General features: G+C 37.9%; 1 protein-coding gene across 4 annotated transcripts in view; it reads left to right on the forward strand.

Annotated features, from left to right (window-relative positions):
* The window catches only part of rab3gap1 (RAB3 GTPase activating protein subunit 1), a 120,177-nt gene that overhangs the window by 23,232 nt on the left and 81,267 nt on the right, over positions 1-15,678 (forward strand). For all 4 annotated transcript variants that reach the window (XM_084740050.1, XM_084740049.1, XM_084740051.1 and 1 more), the window contains 4 exons: positions 2,447-2,546; positions 9,745-9,826; positions 10,198-10,266; positions 14,815-14,888. In XM_084740050.1, coding sequence (XP_084596176.1) covers positions 2,447-2,546; positions 9,745-9,826; positions 10,198-10,266; positions 14,815-14,888 — 325 coding nt within the window. The remainder of the gene's footprint in view (positions 1-2,446; positions 2,547-9,744; positions 9,827-10,197; positions 10,267-14,814; positions 14,889-15,678) is intronic.

A 15,678-nucleotide genomic window follows, 5' to 3' on the forward strand; every position in this document is an offset into this window, starting at 1 on the left:
CAACATGCCAAACACCATGTTTTCAGCCTGAATCTTCACTGTAGATCCTGAACTTGGAGCCATGGAGTTGACATGCACATGCACACTATCTGAACTGGGTGTATGTGTTGTGATGTGCTGGGAATTTTTTTTAAGTTTGAAAACAGGTCAGCATTCACTGTTTGAGAGATTCTGCAGTGCTGTTTTCCTTTGAAAGTCCAGCTGTGTTTTGTAGATGAACAAAATAAACCAGACTCTTAATCGGCATGAGGGTGAGTAGTTAATATCTGAAATCTCATTTTTGGGTGAACTGTTCCTTTAATAGTGACACTAAGAGCAACTAAAGTTGTTAGTAGTAGTACCAGGTTCAGGGCAGGAGGGAAAAAATGTTACACATACATACACACACAAATACATATACCCATATACCTATTATGATTATGATTTAGTTTAATTGGGTCTATGGTGGATCAGCCTTCCTGTGAGCTGCTGTCATTCTACCCTCCTGCAGCTGATACAAAACAACACCCACACTGCCACAGTTACAGTACAGTGTTTATTAGATTAGAAAGCTTTATTAATCCTCAGTGGCGAAACTCATTTGCCAGCAAATCTATTCATACACACAGCAAACAATATAAATATTACATTCACAGTACAGAAATAAACAAATAACACCATAAAAATATTTGAGTGTGTTGCTTTGGTTAAGTAAACCCACTACGGCAGTGTCAGTGAATGTGACAGATACTGACTGTGCCTATAGTCAGTGGTATAAAGTGTGAATAAAAAGGGTATAAAATTGAGCTGTGTGGAGGTCCTGTGTTGCTTAAAATATTGTCAGACTGTTTATTATCAAGCCTGGCAAACTGAGGTCTAAACAGGATTGATGAACTAAAACTCCAGCAATAGTTGTGTTGTGCATTTTAAAATGAATTAATGTCTTAGTTAAAACACTTGGTTGAATAGGAAAAGTTGTGCAGCATATAAAGTAACTCGTCATCTGCTCCCACACCCTTACTGTAGACAAATTATAAGGGATCTTGAAAGACTGAGACCTGTCTACTCAGGTGACCCAGGATGACCCTTTGAAAACATTTCATTATATGTAGTCAGGGCTGTCGGTAAGACAGCAACTCACATTTGTCTTTTGGGGAACAGGAACAATGCAAAATGTTTTCCATAATGGAATTTTTCAAGGAAAATTTTTCAAAGACAGTGAAAATGTCAGCATAAAGGCCATGAGACCAGTTAGACTTTGGGTCCCAACAAAGTGTTGGAGCTTATTTGGGATGTGAATTTTTCATTAATGAGTGACTAAATTAATGATGGTATTTATTAATTGTACTCCTGAATGCAGAGCTAAAGCTGTCACTGTTCCTTTTATATAAGAAATAATAAGAAAAATCTCAATGCGGAGTTGCAGTGAAAAGCAGGACAGATGCACATTTTGTTTTACTCTGCAGCTCATCTTTGTGAGGACAGACTGATTCAAAAGCCGTCACATCACCTTGAGTGAAATCCCGACCATGACTTTGGGCATTTTCACTGGTGTAACTGTGCTGTCGGCAATACTGTAATATTTATTGAAGCTTTGGTGATAGTAGTGTATTATTCTGCATCTATTTCATGTACTGTAGTATATACATAGTACAGTACTGTATAATACAGTAGAGAATAGTATTAGAAGTATATTATTATTATTACATTGACTTACTATGGTGATGACTACAGACATAGCAAGATCAAAGCTAATTGTTTGTAAAACAATTTAATCCTCTGCCCACCTCTTTTTCTTCTTTTTTGTTGATCCAAAAAATGATCCGTGACTCAAAACCATGATATGATCTGAACCGCAAATTTTGTGATTTGTTGCACCCCTACTTCTCATTGTGCCTGGTGTTTACCCATCATACTCAGTAAGGGAGAGACAACAGTTATTCCTCATTCTGAGAATTGCAAAGATCGTTGACAGAGCAAGTTATGTCACAAGCCCTTTTCACACAGAAATCCTAAAATACTGCTGTAAAAAAGCTGGTCTTTATGCAGGCTTTGCTTTTTTACACTGCCATAATGCTGCTCCAATGTTTGATTGCAGAAACGAAAGAAACTTGGTCTAGTGTGACAACTGTGCCAGTGAACAACTGCTCCTCTGTCCTTTTCTCATCACATGTAGAGCTTTTTGTGTTCCTGGATAAAAGGGCCAGCACTTCCTCTGCAACAGTTCGGTTAAAAGGATCACAGTGTATGATGATCTGTGTGGGGGTGGGGGTGGGTGGGGTGCCATGTCTCAAAGGCAGAACAGCAGTACCCTCCAGTAAGCCCAAATACTTTTAGTTCTTGGTTAAATTCTGAGTGTAGTTTCTTTGGTTCCACTTTTACAAAGCAAGACTAGTACAGCCGGCTTAATGCAGAGAGCATGCTTACAAGACAACAGCTTATTTCTTCTGTTTTTGTTTCCCCCCAGGGTTGTACCCTGTCCCCTCTACCTCCAGTCAACATTGCCATCCGTTTTACATACATTCTCCAGGACTGGCAGCAGTATTCATGGCCACAGCAACCTCCAGGTAGGACACAGAAGATGGTGTGGTTACACTTTGATAAATACAGTGGATATAAAAAGTTAACAAACCCCTGTTAAAATGCCAGGTTTTTATGATGTAAAAAAATGAGACCAAGAAAAATAATTTCAGAACTTTTTCCACCTTTAATGTGACCTATAACCTGTACAACTCAGTTGAAAAACAAACTGAAATCTTTCAAGGGGAAAAATAAAAAAATTACAATAACCTGGTTGCATAAATATGCACACCCTTAAACTAATACTTTGTTGAAGCACCTTTTGCTTTTATTACAGCACTTGTCTTTTTGGGTAGGAATCTATCAGCATGGCACATCTTGACTTGGCAATATTTGCCCACTCTTCTTTGCAAAAACATTCCAAATCTGTCAGATTGCGATGGTATCTCCTGTGTACAGTCCTCTTCAGATCAACCCACAGATTTTCAATCAGATTGAGGTCTGGACTCTGGCCAGGCCATTCCACAACTTTAATCCTCTTCTGGTGAAGCGATTCTTTTGTTGATTTGGATGTGTGCTTTGGGTCATTGTCGTGCTGAAAGACGAAGTTCCTCTTCATCCTCAGCTTTCTAGTAGAAGCCTGAAGGTTTTGTGCCAACACTGACTGGTATTTGAAACTGTTCATAATTCCCTCCACCTTGACTAAGACCCCAGTTCCAGTTGAAGCAAAAAAGCCCAAAAGCATGATGCTGCCACCACCATGCTTCACTGTGGGTTTGGTGTTCTTTTGGTGACATGTAGTATTGTGTTTGTGCCAAACATACCTTTTAGAATTATGGCAAAAAGTTCAACCTTGGTTTTATCAGACCATAACACATTTTCACACATGCTTTTGGGAGACTTCAAATGTGTTTTTGCAAAATGTAGCTGGGCTTGGATGTTTTTCTTCATAAGAAAAGGCTTCCATCTTGCCACCCTACCCTGTAGCCCAGACATATGAAGAATACGGGAGATTGTTGTCACATGTACTACACAGCCAATACTTGCCAGAAATTCCTGCAGCTCCTTTAATGTTGCTGTAGGCCTCTTGGCAGCCTCCCTGACCAGTTTTCTTGTCTTTTCATCAATTATGGAGGGACGTCCAGATCTTGATAATGTCACTCTTGTGCTATATTTTCTCCACTTGATGATGACTGTCTTCACTGTGCTCCATGGTATATCTAATGCCTTGGAAATTCTTTTGCACCCTTCTCCTAACTGATACCTTTTAACAATGAGATCCCTCTGATGCTTTGGAAGCTCTATGTGGACCATGGCTTTTGCTGTAAGATCTGACTAAGAAAATGTCAAGAAAAGCCTACTAGAATAGCTTCAAAAAAGTATTAGTTTAAGGGTGTGTGCATATTTATTAAACCAGGTTATTGTAAGTTTTTTATTTTTCCCCCTAAAATACTTCAGTTTGCTTTTCAATTGAGTTGTACAGGTTATAGGTCACATTAATAGTGGAAAAAGTTCTGAAATGATTTATCTTGGTCTCATTTTTTTACATTACAAAAATCTGACATCTTAACAGAGGTGTGTAGTAGTGGTGGGCGGATCGATCTTAAATATCAATGGTATCGATACCAATGTTGATATTGGTATTGATCAATACTTAAGTTTTAGTTTCTCCTCTCTATGTCCAGTACACAACTCACATTACATCATAGTGGTTGTGCAAACACCACTCCTCTCACTTTGCTCATGCTCACTTTGCCACTCCCCCTTCTCTCCTGCTATGCTGTGAGTTGTTGCCGTCGTGCAGTTACACGACTCAGCAGTGCGCTGCTGGCTGTATGATGGCAGAGAGGAAGAGGAGTGCCGTTTGGAGTTATTTTACAGCTGCAGACAAAAATACTGCAAGCTGAAAGAATTTTCTCAAAGGCAGGACAGTTAGTAAGTCAGAAAAAGTGCAATGAAAGGGAAAAATGTAAACATGTTATTATTTCTGAACAAAAACCTATAAATCTGTAGTTCTCAATATGGGGACAGGGCCCAAAAGGGGACCTCAGGGAATAATTCCTTGGACACAGGAGGGCTTTGGGGGTTCGGGGGTTGTGAATGAGAGTCAATAGTAGTTTTTGCTTTTCTTTAGCTATTTTCACTTTTTAAAATTTGCACTATTGACGTTATTTTTCACAAACAATTGCGTGTAATGAAAGGCAATTATTTTGTTATATTGTTATATTGTTTATGAACAAAAACTGAGCAAAACTCTTAACTGAAAAAGTAAAATTGAAATTTAAAACATTTCTCAGTGCTCGGTTCTCCAGTAATAATTTTGTGCAGATTTCATGTTTGCAAATTGAGTTTGTTGATAAAATTGCAAATATTGAGTTAGTTAATACAAAGTATTTTTTATTTGCCTAAAATCTTTGTCCTGTGTTTTATTATGATCATAATCATGATCAACTAATTAAAGGAAAATTACAAATTCATTTAATGATCATGAAAATGAAAATTTTCAATTTTCACTTCATTTTCACATTCACTTCATAAATTATGATGCACTGCTCTCCCGTACACAAAAGTAGATAAGCTGCTTTTCTAAGTAAAAAGTATCTGTATTGGCATCAGCAATTCTGGCCCTATATTTACTTGGTATTGGATTGATACCAAATTTTGCAGTATCGCACACCCCTAGTGTGTAGACTTTTTATATCGACTGTAATCTAATTGAGCACATAGTCAGTTTCATAACAAGGAGGTTATGGTATCAAAGTACAAAACAAGTACATTAAAATTTTATTTTCAAGATGTCATATCATCATATTGCAATGATCATTTAATTATGTCAAAAATTGTTACACAGTGATGTATTAACTCTAACATTTCTTTAAATGCAGAACACTAATTTTTTCCACATACAGTTGTCAGCTTGCAAAATTAATAGAGACCGAGTATGTCTTCATGTCACGGTAACTGTGTTTGTCAACAAACTAGTTTACACCTTGATTTGACTTTTTAAGTCTCCCTTGTGCCTTAGAGATGAATGCTGGCTGAGATCTCAAGCAGGGTTTTTTCAACAGCCACAAAATTGTACCTGCTGAAACAGTTGTTGCATGCACTTAAAGGACCAGTGTGTAATAATTACAGGAATTTATGTACATAAATGAGATATATTATATATAAGTATGTTATTTATTATTATCAATCAATGTAAACTCATAATCTATATGTTCCCGTTACTTTAGAAATAGCCATTTATAGTTACATACTGTCGGGTCGACTTACGGAGGTCATCATCCTGCGCCGTCTACGGCAGCGCAGAGCGGACAAACTGCACTAACAGTGAGTCTTGGGAAGGCCATGGCGACCTTACGTAGATGCCGCAGCGTAAACACGGAAGTAGACGGGGAGGATAGACGCGGGTGATTGCTGGCAGACCATTTAGCGTTGTGAACCTTGACTGGCACAGTTTTGACAAATGGAGGATCATACATACACTGTACCAGAACAAAAAGCAGCGGACAGTGAATCCCCGTCATCCAAGAAGTGGAGATGCAAAGAAAGTAAACGCAAGCGTGACAGGAAATGGCAAAAACACAAATCAACATCGGCATAGCGTTTACACAAAGGAAATCGCTGATGGAGGACAAACGTTTTCACAGTGACACCGAGGTTGCCTGTTTTCTGCTGGACAGGTAATTCATCCTACACACATAATTGTAGTTTGTTGTGAGATAGCTTTCGCTCGCCATTTTGTCCGCTGACTGCCACCGTACTCCTAATCTAATCCTCTTAGTTGCAATTTAAGGTTTGAACACTAGATGCCACTGGAAATCACACACTTCTCCTTTAAGTTTTGATACTGCATCTTGCACAGGTGTGAGGCTATTATACTGACACAGCCTGACCACAGATATATAAACACCTACAAACACACCAAAATACTCAAAATGACACACACACAGACACAGAAGGTGAAAACAATACGAGCCATATGCTGTCACAGCTGATAAACATACTAGCAGGGCTGCACTCAGCATGTCATAGGACAACTACCTTTCCAGAGTTGATTATATTAAGTGGTGGAAAAAATGATAGAAGAAATGAGATCTAGGGCTGCCTCTAAAGATTATTTTTTAAATGATTAATCTATCGATTACTTTTTTGGTTTAATCAATTAATCCATTGATTAATTTATCGATTAATCTAATGATTATTTTTTTTATTATACAATTACATAACAATTATTTTACTTAAAATAAATATCAAAAATTTGTCTCATTGATATTTCAATATTTTATTCAATCATAATCCTGAAAAATACACAGTAAGCACATTAGAATAATGATAATAGTGACATTTTAAAAATTAAAATTAATTTAATAACTAATCGCTGTCAACACTTCACTGAACTGAAAAAAAGAATCAGCTTTTTGACTTAAAATTAAACTGGTTATGCCAGAGTTATTTAATTTCTAGAGTCGTACGCAGGTAAGATGATCACTGCCAGTGTATTTTTGCATCAGTGTGAAGCAAAGACAAAATCAAAATGAAGGCCTACTTTAAAAAAATGGGTGTAGTCTGAGCAAGGCCGGAGTGTAGCGGGTAGGATTCATAGCCTCCTACTGGCAACAGGACATCGTAGGCCCTATATTCTTATAAACTGCCATAATCCATCTTATTTTGGTCAGCAAAGTCTTAAGACCTGGATGATGCTAAACGGCTAAATGCTAATTTACTGAAAAACTAAACTAAAACTAAAAAAAAGTATATTTTCAGAAATTTTGTGCTTTCTTGCATTACATGAGTGTTGATGTGGCCCCCCTGACATCTGTCAGAATTCCACCAAGTGAATCCCTGACCACCACTACTGCCTTTCCAATTGTGTCTGTAAATTCTTCAACTAGGGGTCTCTCAAATTCAAACTAACAAACAATTCCATGCAATGAGGTTGTGATGCACAGACACTCAACCCTTGCCCAGCCTCAGAGGCCCCTCTGCTTCCAATGGTGGCCCAGATCCACTACAGTCCAGAATTTTTTGTTATTACATTTTGTTTCCTTCTTTTTTATTAATATATATTATTCATTTATATTACTTGCTTATTTTTGTTTCAGTCCCCCCTCTCTCACACACTTACTGACTCTCAGTAATTCTTATTCCCTACTTAATTGTTTCCTTATTTTAATAACGTCATCCCTTAACCCCCGTCATACCTCTGTTTTGCTTCCCTGCTCTCACATTGTAGTTTGCCAGGTGTATGAACACATGCACACACATCACAGGTGTGACAAACATTATGGTGTTTTTAGTAGGTGTTCTGTTATTGTTGTTATTTGTTTTCTTTTTTGTTCTTGTTGTTTTGTACTGATATTTGTTTGGTTATGTTTAGAATCACAGCTCTATTGTGTAAAGTCTATTCTCACAATGTCTCCTAAATCTAACACAATAAAACAAACAAACAAAAAACAAAACAAAAACAAAAAGGCCTTGGTGATGCTAAATAGCTAAATCCTAATTTACTAAAAAACTAAACTCAAAATGAAAAAAAGAAAATTTTCTGAAATATTGTGCTTTCTTGCAGAACTCAAAAACTGATTTGAAATATTATTGAAGGCATAATGGATGAGAGTTGCACTTCTAGGCACAAACTGGTAAACACAAACACATAAAATGAGAAAACTGTACTACTTTTAGCTGTTAAGAGTCCAATTTTGCTGACCAGTCAGGTGAACAAATATGCTGCCTTTGCTGAACGATATGAAAGATTTGCCACGTTCCATAGAAGAAATGAATGAAATAGGGGCCCTTTCAGCCAGTCTCCATCAAACTGGATGAACTGGATATACAACTACATTACTGAAACTTCAGGCAAAGTATTTCAGACAGCTGCCTCTGTTTATATTGTTAAGACACTTAATTTTGCTGTTTTGGTACCGTTGAGCCAAACTCCATTTTAAAAGCAGGTGTTCTAGGGAAGGGTCATATTTCTATCACAGTAAAAACAACACTGACAGAAGTTTCTGCAGCACTTTAATGATTCTGATGTGAATATTTCTGTCATTTGTTGTCATAAAGAGCTCATGAAGAAATAATTGATTAGAAACATTATTTGTATTATTAGACTTCAAATCATTGCATGTTCTGAATAATGACACAAACAGGTAGAGACAGGATGAAAAAGAGGCGTTTGGTATCTGATGATTCAGTGATTATTACTTTGGAATCACTGTCACACGCTTTATTGGACGGATCAGGGAAAATACCTTCAGTGCTATGCTTACTTTATTGCGTCATGTATTGAAGCAAGTAAATAAACAACTTAAGTAAACAAATGACCTGGCTGATCTGTAGCCTAAAGATTTAAGAGTAATGTTAAATGATCATTAAAATCAACATCAGACAGAATACTACAATTAGTCATCCATTTTAAACAGTTTACATATCTAAATGATTTCCGTCAGATGTTGATATTGTTCTTAAATAAATGTTTGTGTACCTTTGTTCCAATCAGTTTGACAGCTGCAGCTAGTCATCAGTAACTATTGTCATTTCAGACTGAGGCTAAAAGGAATCAAAGATTTTTTTCAACTTTGTCTCTTCAATGCCTTCATCTCTTCCTCACATCTCTGTCTCAAGTCCTCGCTGGGTGGAACTAAGACAGAGGGAGAGGAAGCGAGTGGAGGAGATTAAATTACCAAATGAAAAGCACCCTGCCTTTTCAGCCAAAGGGGATTTGGGATGTGACATATTGTTGCACTCATCCATGGAGCCATTTTGCTCCACCCATGCTCAAAACTCATATCAGATGTGTGTGCCACGTTTTGCAAGTTTCTAAGCACCTTTAGCCCCCCAAAAATGCAGTCCCTTTGAAAGATAAAAGAAAAAGAAATAAAGCTGCTGGCGACAATAACTGGGGTCCAACCAGATTGTGAAAAATTGTAAAATGACATTTTTAGAGCAGAAGATCCGATGCAAATGAGCTGAGAGATTAAAATAATTAGAGGGATATGCCTCTTGGGCCACCCCAGTATCTCACCTGGTAAAGCATCTGAATTTTTTCCACATAGACTCAGGTTCTGTTCCAGCCTGTGGCCCTTTGCATTTAAGTCAATGAGAGTGAATGACTTAATATTTAAAAAGTTTAATACTATGGAGATCTGTGGAATTAATGGCACTTAGATTTTGATGACAACTGGTTTATTGCCGTGCAGTTGTTTTTCTTATCATTGTGTATTTTGTTTGGTTTTCTGACAGACTTTGACACCCTCCTTGGAGGTGAGGTGGGAGGAGTGGAGTTTGGGAAGCTTCCATTTGGAGCCTGTGAAGAGCCAATCAGGTAATGGAATTGTAATTCTGATGACATTTCATTCCAGAAACTTAAGTTGCTGTTTTCACTGGGCTTTGGTTATATTTCAGTTCTACAGTGTGTGCAGTACATATGAAAACTTTATCACATATCAAAATAAGTATTTAATGTCTTATGTCCTTTTGATGTCAGTGAGATGTCAGGTACTAGCATTTGTGTTGGGGTGGAAAGGTCACTGAGGAATTTTATATTGTTTGTTTTTTACCGTATGCTTGTCAGTGTTACTAAGTTTACCTAAAAGAATACAGGTGATCATAGAAATGCATAAGTAAATTGTATTGAATTTTGTAATCTCTGTACAAAACAAAATTAATTATTTAGTCTGTTTTTGGCTGTTGCAGTGAGCTTCATCTTGCAACCACTTGGCCTCACTTGACAGAAGGCATAGTTGTGGATAATGATGTCTACAGGTAAGAGTGTCCTGTATTCTCCATTTGGAAAGTCTTTTACTCCCTGCCTTCAAGCTGTTCCCACCAAAACATTATTTTCTCCAATTTAAAGATCCATACCTGCACCTCTACCCATCTCTGTAGGCTGGATTATATTGCCTTTTAAATAATGATGAGCAGAAGTTTTCTAGGTGATTGTCCAGTTCAGTGAAGTCCAGTTCAGTGAAGGATTGACAGTGATTAGTTATTAAATGAATATGCATCACAGCCCCTTTGAAATTTAGGGTGGAAATTAGACTAACTTTAATATGTCACTATTATCATTATTCTAATGTGCATAATTTGTCTAATTTTCAGGATTGTCATTAAATAAAATATTAATTAGACAAGTTTTTGATGTGCATTTTTAGGTCAATAAATTGTTGTATAATTGAATAATAAAAAATAATCATTAGATTAATCACTAAATTAATTGATAGGTTAATCAGTTAATTGAAAAAATACTTGATAGATTAATCATTTAAAAATTAATCATTGGGTGCAGCCCTGCAACACTCAGTGTTAAACAGGTCCCTGGGCTGAATTATTGAAGACCAAAGTATTGATAAACTCCCATGTTAAAGATTTGATGTAATTTATCCACACACGTTCCCACACACACACACACATGGAGTGAGGTGCAATAAAATGAAATGGGTGAAGTAACTTCAAGATTACATGAGGTGACAACAATTACCCTCGTAACTACAATAAAACCGTCACAACTAAAAAGCCAGTACTTAATCAGTGCACCTGATCAACAAGCACAAACATGTAAATACAAAGCCAGCGATATTTTAATCTGCTTTGTCTGTAGTCTATCATCTACCACTGCTGTTTTACACCAGCATAGTGCATGAGCTCAGCTAAAAGCGAATTGCAGCAAGTTAAAACCAAAGCTGTGTATACTATGTATTCTAACTGTTTAGCTTAGTTTGCCATGTATGTTAAATTTTGCCAAACTGTTGTAAACTTCCTGCTGTATGAGACAAAGAGCCCCATCCTCTCTCTGCAGGAGAATCTCATGAACATCAGAGGGAGAACAGAGAACTGGATGAATGATACTGACTGATGTCTGTGTTCATTATTTCTAAACATCACGCAGTATTTTGATGTCAGGAATATGGTTTACTTTATTGACATTTTAGATTGGTTTCTGGTATTATATTAATGAGTTTACATAGTGTCTTTGCTGTTATAAACGTTACAGTTGCTTGTTATTGTTAGTTATAAAAATATTCAATTCTGATTCTATTCTAAATATATTCTTTTTGTTTTTAATCTATCATATTTTAAAAAATAATAATTATTTAGTTGTGAAAAAGTACCAATATTATTGTAACCAATAATGTGTAATTAAGAGACTTGTCTCATTTTCTCTTTTGTATATTACTATTGCTCTTAAATAAAGCAAAATCATTTAATGGAAAAAAAATTGCAGAGCACGCAATATTTCGTATCCAATTGCACAGTTAGAATGTTCGAAAGAATAATTGATAGAATACTTGATTCCTAAAATAATTGATAGTTGCAGCCCTATCCCGGTGATATGTTTATTGTAGGGGTGGGGGAAATTTCCGATTCTGAGATGCATCGTGATTCGGACGTGGGCGAATCTGAATCAATTCCCAAACATCCAAATTTCGATTATTTAAATCTGTTAAACCAATCAGAAAATCAGCTCTCATCACCTTTAAGAGGCAGGTGTGCCAGCAGCGCAAGCGGAGGCAGCATGACAGCGGATTTACCAGGAGGAAACAAGGAGAAAAGATTTACAAAGCAAGGAAACAGATCTCCTGGTACGAGAAGTGAAAACGCGATATATGGAGACGGCAGGATGTCTCTGAATCAGTGTCGTGTAAATAATTTACATTAACGCCTGTAAAAAACAATACAATATACAATACAATACAATAAATGAAGGGCAAATGTCATGCAGATATGTAACTGCTTATATTTTAACCTGAAACACATTGAAAGTATGTTATATTTCATAATTAATTGTTATCATCATCATCATTATTAACTCTGCTGGCTGAGGAGCGGGGCAGAGAGATAGTGCAGTAGAGAGGGGAGGCGAACAGATCCAGTCTAGCCGCGAAGCTTCCTGGTTCCACTGGCCCACCTGAGCCAGGTGGAGGAGCAGATACGTGGCTGTCTGCACTCCTCCTTCTTCTCTTCTCCCACCTAATCATCATCTCCTCCTCTCATCCTCGCTCCTCTGACCCGCTGTGAAATAATCAGAGAGAGTTTCTTAAGTTTGAAGTGCACAAAATTACGCACAGATATATCCAACCAGCTATGATAGAAGCACACATAACTTTTTCTCTCAGGTTGGACCGGACTCGTGCGGTCAAATATAGTGTCTTGTATATTTTATATGTTAAAGATCATAATTGTTTAAACATTGTTTTTCTGGATCATAACAAACACAAAGACATAAACACTACAGCTGCTCCACCTGTCATGCTGACTCATCTGATAAAGACAATCAGCTGTGATCCTGTTTGCAGGTCTGCTGAGATTTATTGGGCTTTATAATTATAATAATAGTACTGTTGTACTTATTATTGTGATTAACTTCAAAGACACACGCGAGTGCACGACTTTTAAACATAGATGAAAGGTGTTTGGTGATTGTGGAGATGAGGGTGCACACCTCAGCCAAGGGCAAGACACACACATATCTGCACTATTAACTTCAATATTCACACTTTATTGCTGGTGGATATGTTTAAAGGACACTTCACTAATCGACACTCCTGTGGAGAAATAAATGTAAATTAAGGTGTCTGGTGATTGTGGAGCCATTGCGCCACCAGCGCAAGTGATTTTGCTGTCTTACGCCAGCGCAAGTGCCATTTTTGCCATGTGGGTAAGATAGCAAACACGCTTGCGCTGGGTCTGTGCCGCTGTGGGCGGGAGGTCTAAACATGAAGGCAAAACGAAGGCGTGGTCGGTGTGTTTGCTATCTTGTGCTCAGCGCATTGGATTAAAACGCATTTGCGCTTTAGACCAGCCAAAACCTGGTCGAAGCGCAAAGTCTGTGGTCTTTCAGCACAAGATAGAACCTGGTGGGCTTGGCCGAAACACACACACGTCTCCACAATCACAGAACACTTTTCATCAATGTTAAACAGCCATGCGTGCATACATCTTTAAAGATGAACTCAGTACTGAGGGAAAGAATTATACCTATAAAGCCTAATAAATCTAAATAGATCTGCGAAGTGAGCACAGCCGCGATCACAGCTGTCAGATTGTCTTTATTGGATGAGTCAGCATGACAGCTGGAGCAGCTGTAGTGTGTGTCTGCCTGTTTGTTATGATCCAGAAAAACAATGATTGAACAATTATGATATATATAAAATATACAGACACTATATTTGACCACAGGAGTCCGGCCCAACCTGAGAGAAAAAAGTTATGTGTGCTTCTGTCATAGCTGGTTGGATAGATCCGTGCGTAATTTTGCACACTCCAAACTTCAGAACAGAACAACTTGTTTTGCAGCGGGACAGAGGAGGTAGGATGAGAGGAGAAGATGATAATTAGGTGGGAGAGGAGAAGAAGGAGGAGCACAGACCACCGCTTAACTGCTCCTCCACCTGGCTCAGGTGTGCCAGCGGAACCGGGAAGCTTCCCGGCCTCTGGATCTGTTCGCCTCCCCTCTCTACTACACCATCTCTCTCCCCGCTCCTCAGCCAGTAAAATTAATAATGATGATGATGCTAATAATTAATTATAAAATACAACACAATTTCAAGGTGCTTCAGTGTAAAACATAACCAGTTACATATCTGCATGACATTTGCAGTTCATATTTATTGTATTGGCTCATTTTAAAAACCTTTTCTCTTTGTTTCCTCCTGGTAAATCTGCCTTCATACTGCCTCCGCTTGCGCTGCCGGAGCACCTGCCTCTTAAAAGGTGATGAGAGCTGACTTTCTGATTGGTTTATTGCATGTTCGGCCTAAACTCCCCTGTGAATTAATGAGGGCACTTGGGCACATCTGATAGGTGTATCCTGCTTTGCGCTGGTGGTGCAAAGGGCGGGGCAGGGCGAAATATCACTCCCACCCATGACACAAGACGGCAAAGGTGGATTTGGACACACCTTGAATAAATTAAATCCATTGCGCTTCCCGCTTTCCACTTGCGCTTTCGATCAGCACAAGACATGACCCTAAGGCACAAGCGCGTTTTACCCCAGTGCGCTGAGCACAAGATAGGAAACGCGCCCAGCCACGCCTTCGTTTTGCCTTCATGTTTAGACCTCACGCCCACAGTGGCACAGACCCAGCGCAAGCGCCTTTGCTATCTTATGGCAAAAATGGCACTTGCGCTGGCGTAAGATAGCAAAATCACTTGCGCTGGTGGCGCAATGGCTTTGCACCGGGCATAAGATAGGGCCCCTAATCTTTGTAGAAATACAGAGTGAATAGAAATGCAAAAACATGAATGAAGCTTCAAACTAATTGGTATTGCCTTAGTGATTTAACCGTATATTCTGTTTGTGTGACCCGGCAGTGACCTTGACCCTCTCCAAGCTCCTCACTGGTCAGTCCGAGTCAGGACAGCTGAAAACCCTCAGTGTTTACTGGGTAAGATGAAATCCTCAGTGTCTGGTATGCATTGCATTTCTGCAGCTATAAGAGATGAAAAAATAATGCACTGACATGATATTGTTTCACCTGTTTCTAATACAAATAGGTTATTTCATGAAATTTCTAAAAGCAAGTGTTTTTTTTTTTAATTAAAGCAAGTGTAGCAATCTGCCTTAACCTGTCTTATTTCAAGACATTGAAATATTCCACAAACTAGGGAACAAGTGGAATTACCTAGACCCATTCACCATTTTTACCTTTTGTTTATTTTAGTAGTGTATAATTTTTAGTTTGTATAACCTGGCCGCTATTGGAGAGCCAGAGAAGAGAAGAGAAGCTCTTTTACAGACATTATTGCGAAAGACATAAAAAAAATCTGAATTGCACTGTTTTTGAAAGTGAGACCTCAATACGTTTTTTATTTGAATAATTGCATGAGAACATATTGTTTTGTTTTTGTTAAAAACATTGTATTGTACCAATCGCATTTCTACTACTAGTTGTTTTTAAAAATGGGTAAAGCCTACTTATTTAAATAGATTGATTAATATATTTTTTTACTATTCTTGGGGTGTGTAGTGTGATATTGAGATACTGTATAATCACCTCTAATTGCTCTATACTATAGGTTTCTGTCAGAGGTTTACAACCTGTGGCTCCTTAGCCACTCTCCAGTGGCTCCCTGTGACTTTAGCAAATAATTATATTGAAATGAATGATGGTTATTTCTTTTCAACATCTTAATTTTCATTTATCATTGTTGCAGGTCTATGAAGTAGTTGGGATG

Source organism: Lutjanus erythropterus, chromosome 17 (assembly GCF_056507025.1).
Source record: "Lutjanus erythropterus isolate fLutEry1 chromosome 17, fLutEry1.hap2, whole genome shotgun sequence".
NCBI classification, from domain to species: Eukaryota; Metazoa; Chordata; class Actinopteri; order Lutjaniformes; family Lutjanidae; genus Lutjanus; species Lutjanus erythropterus.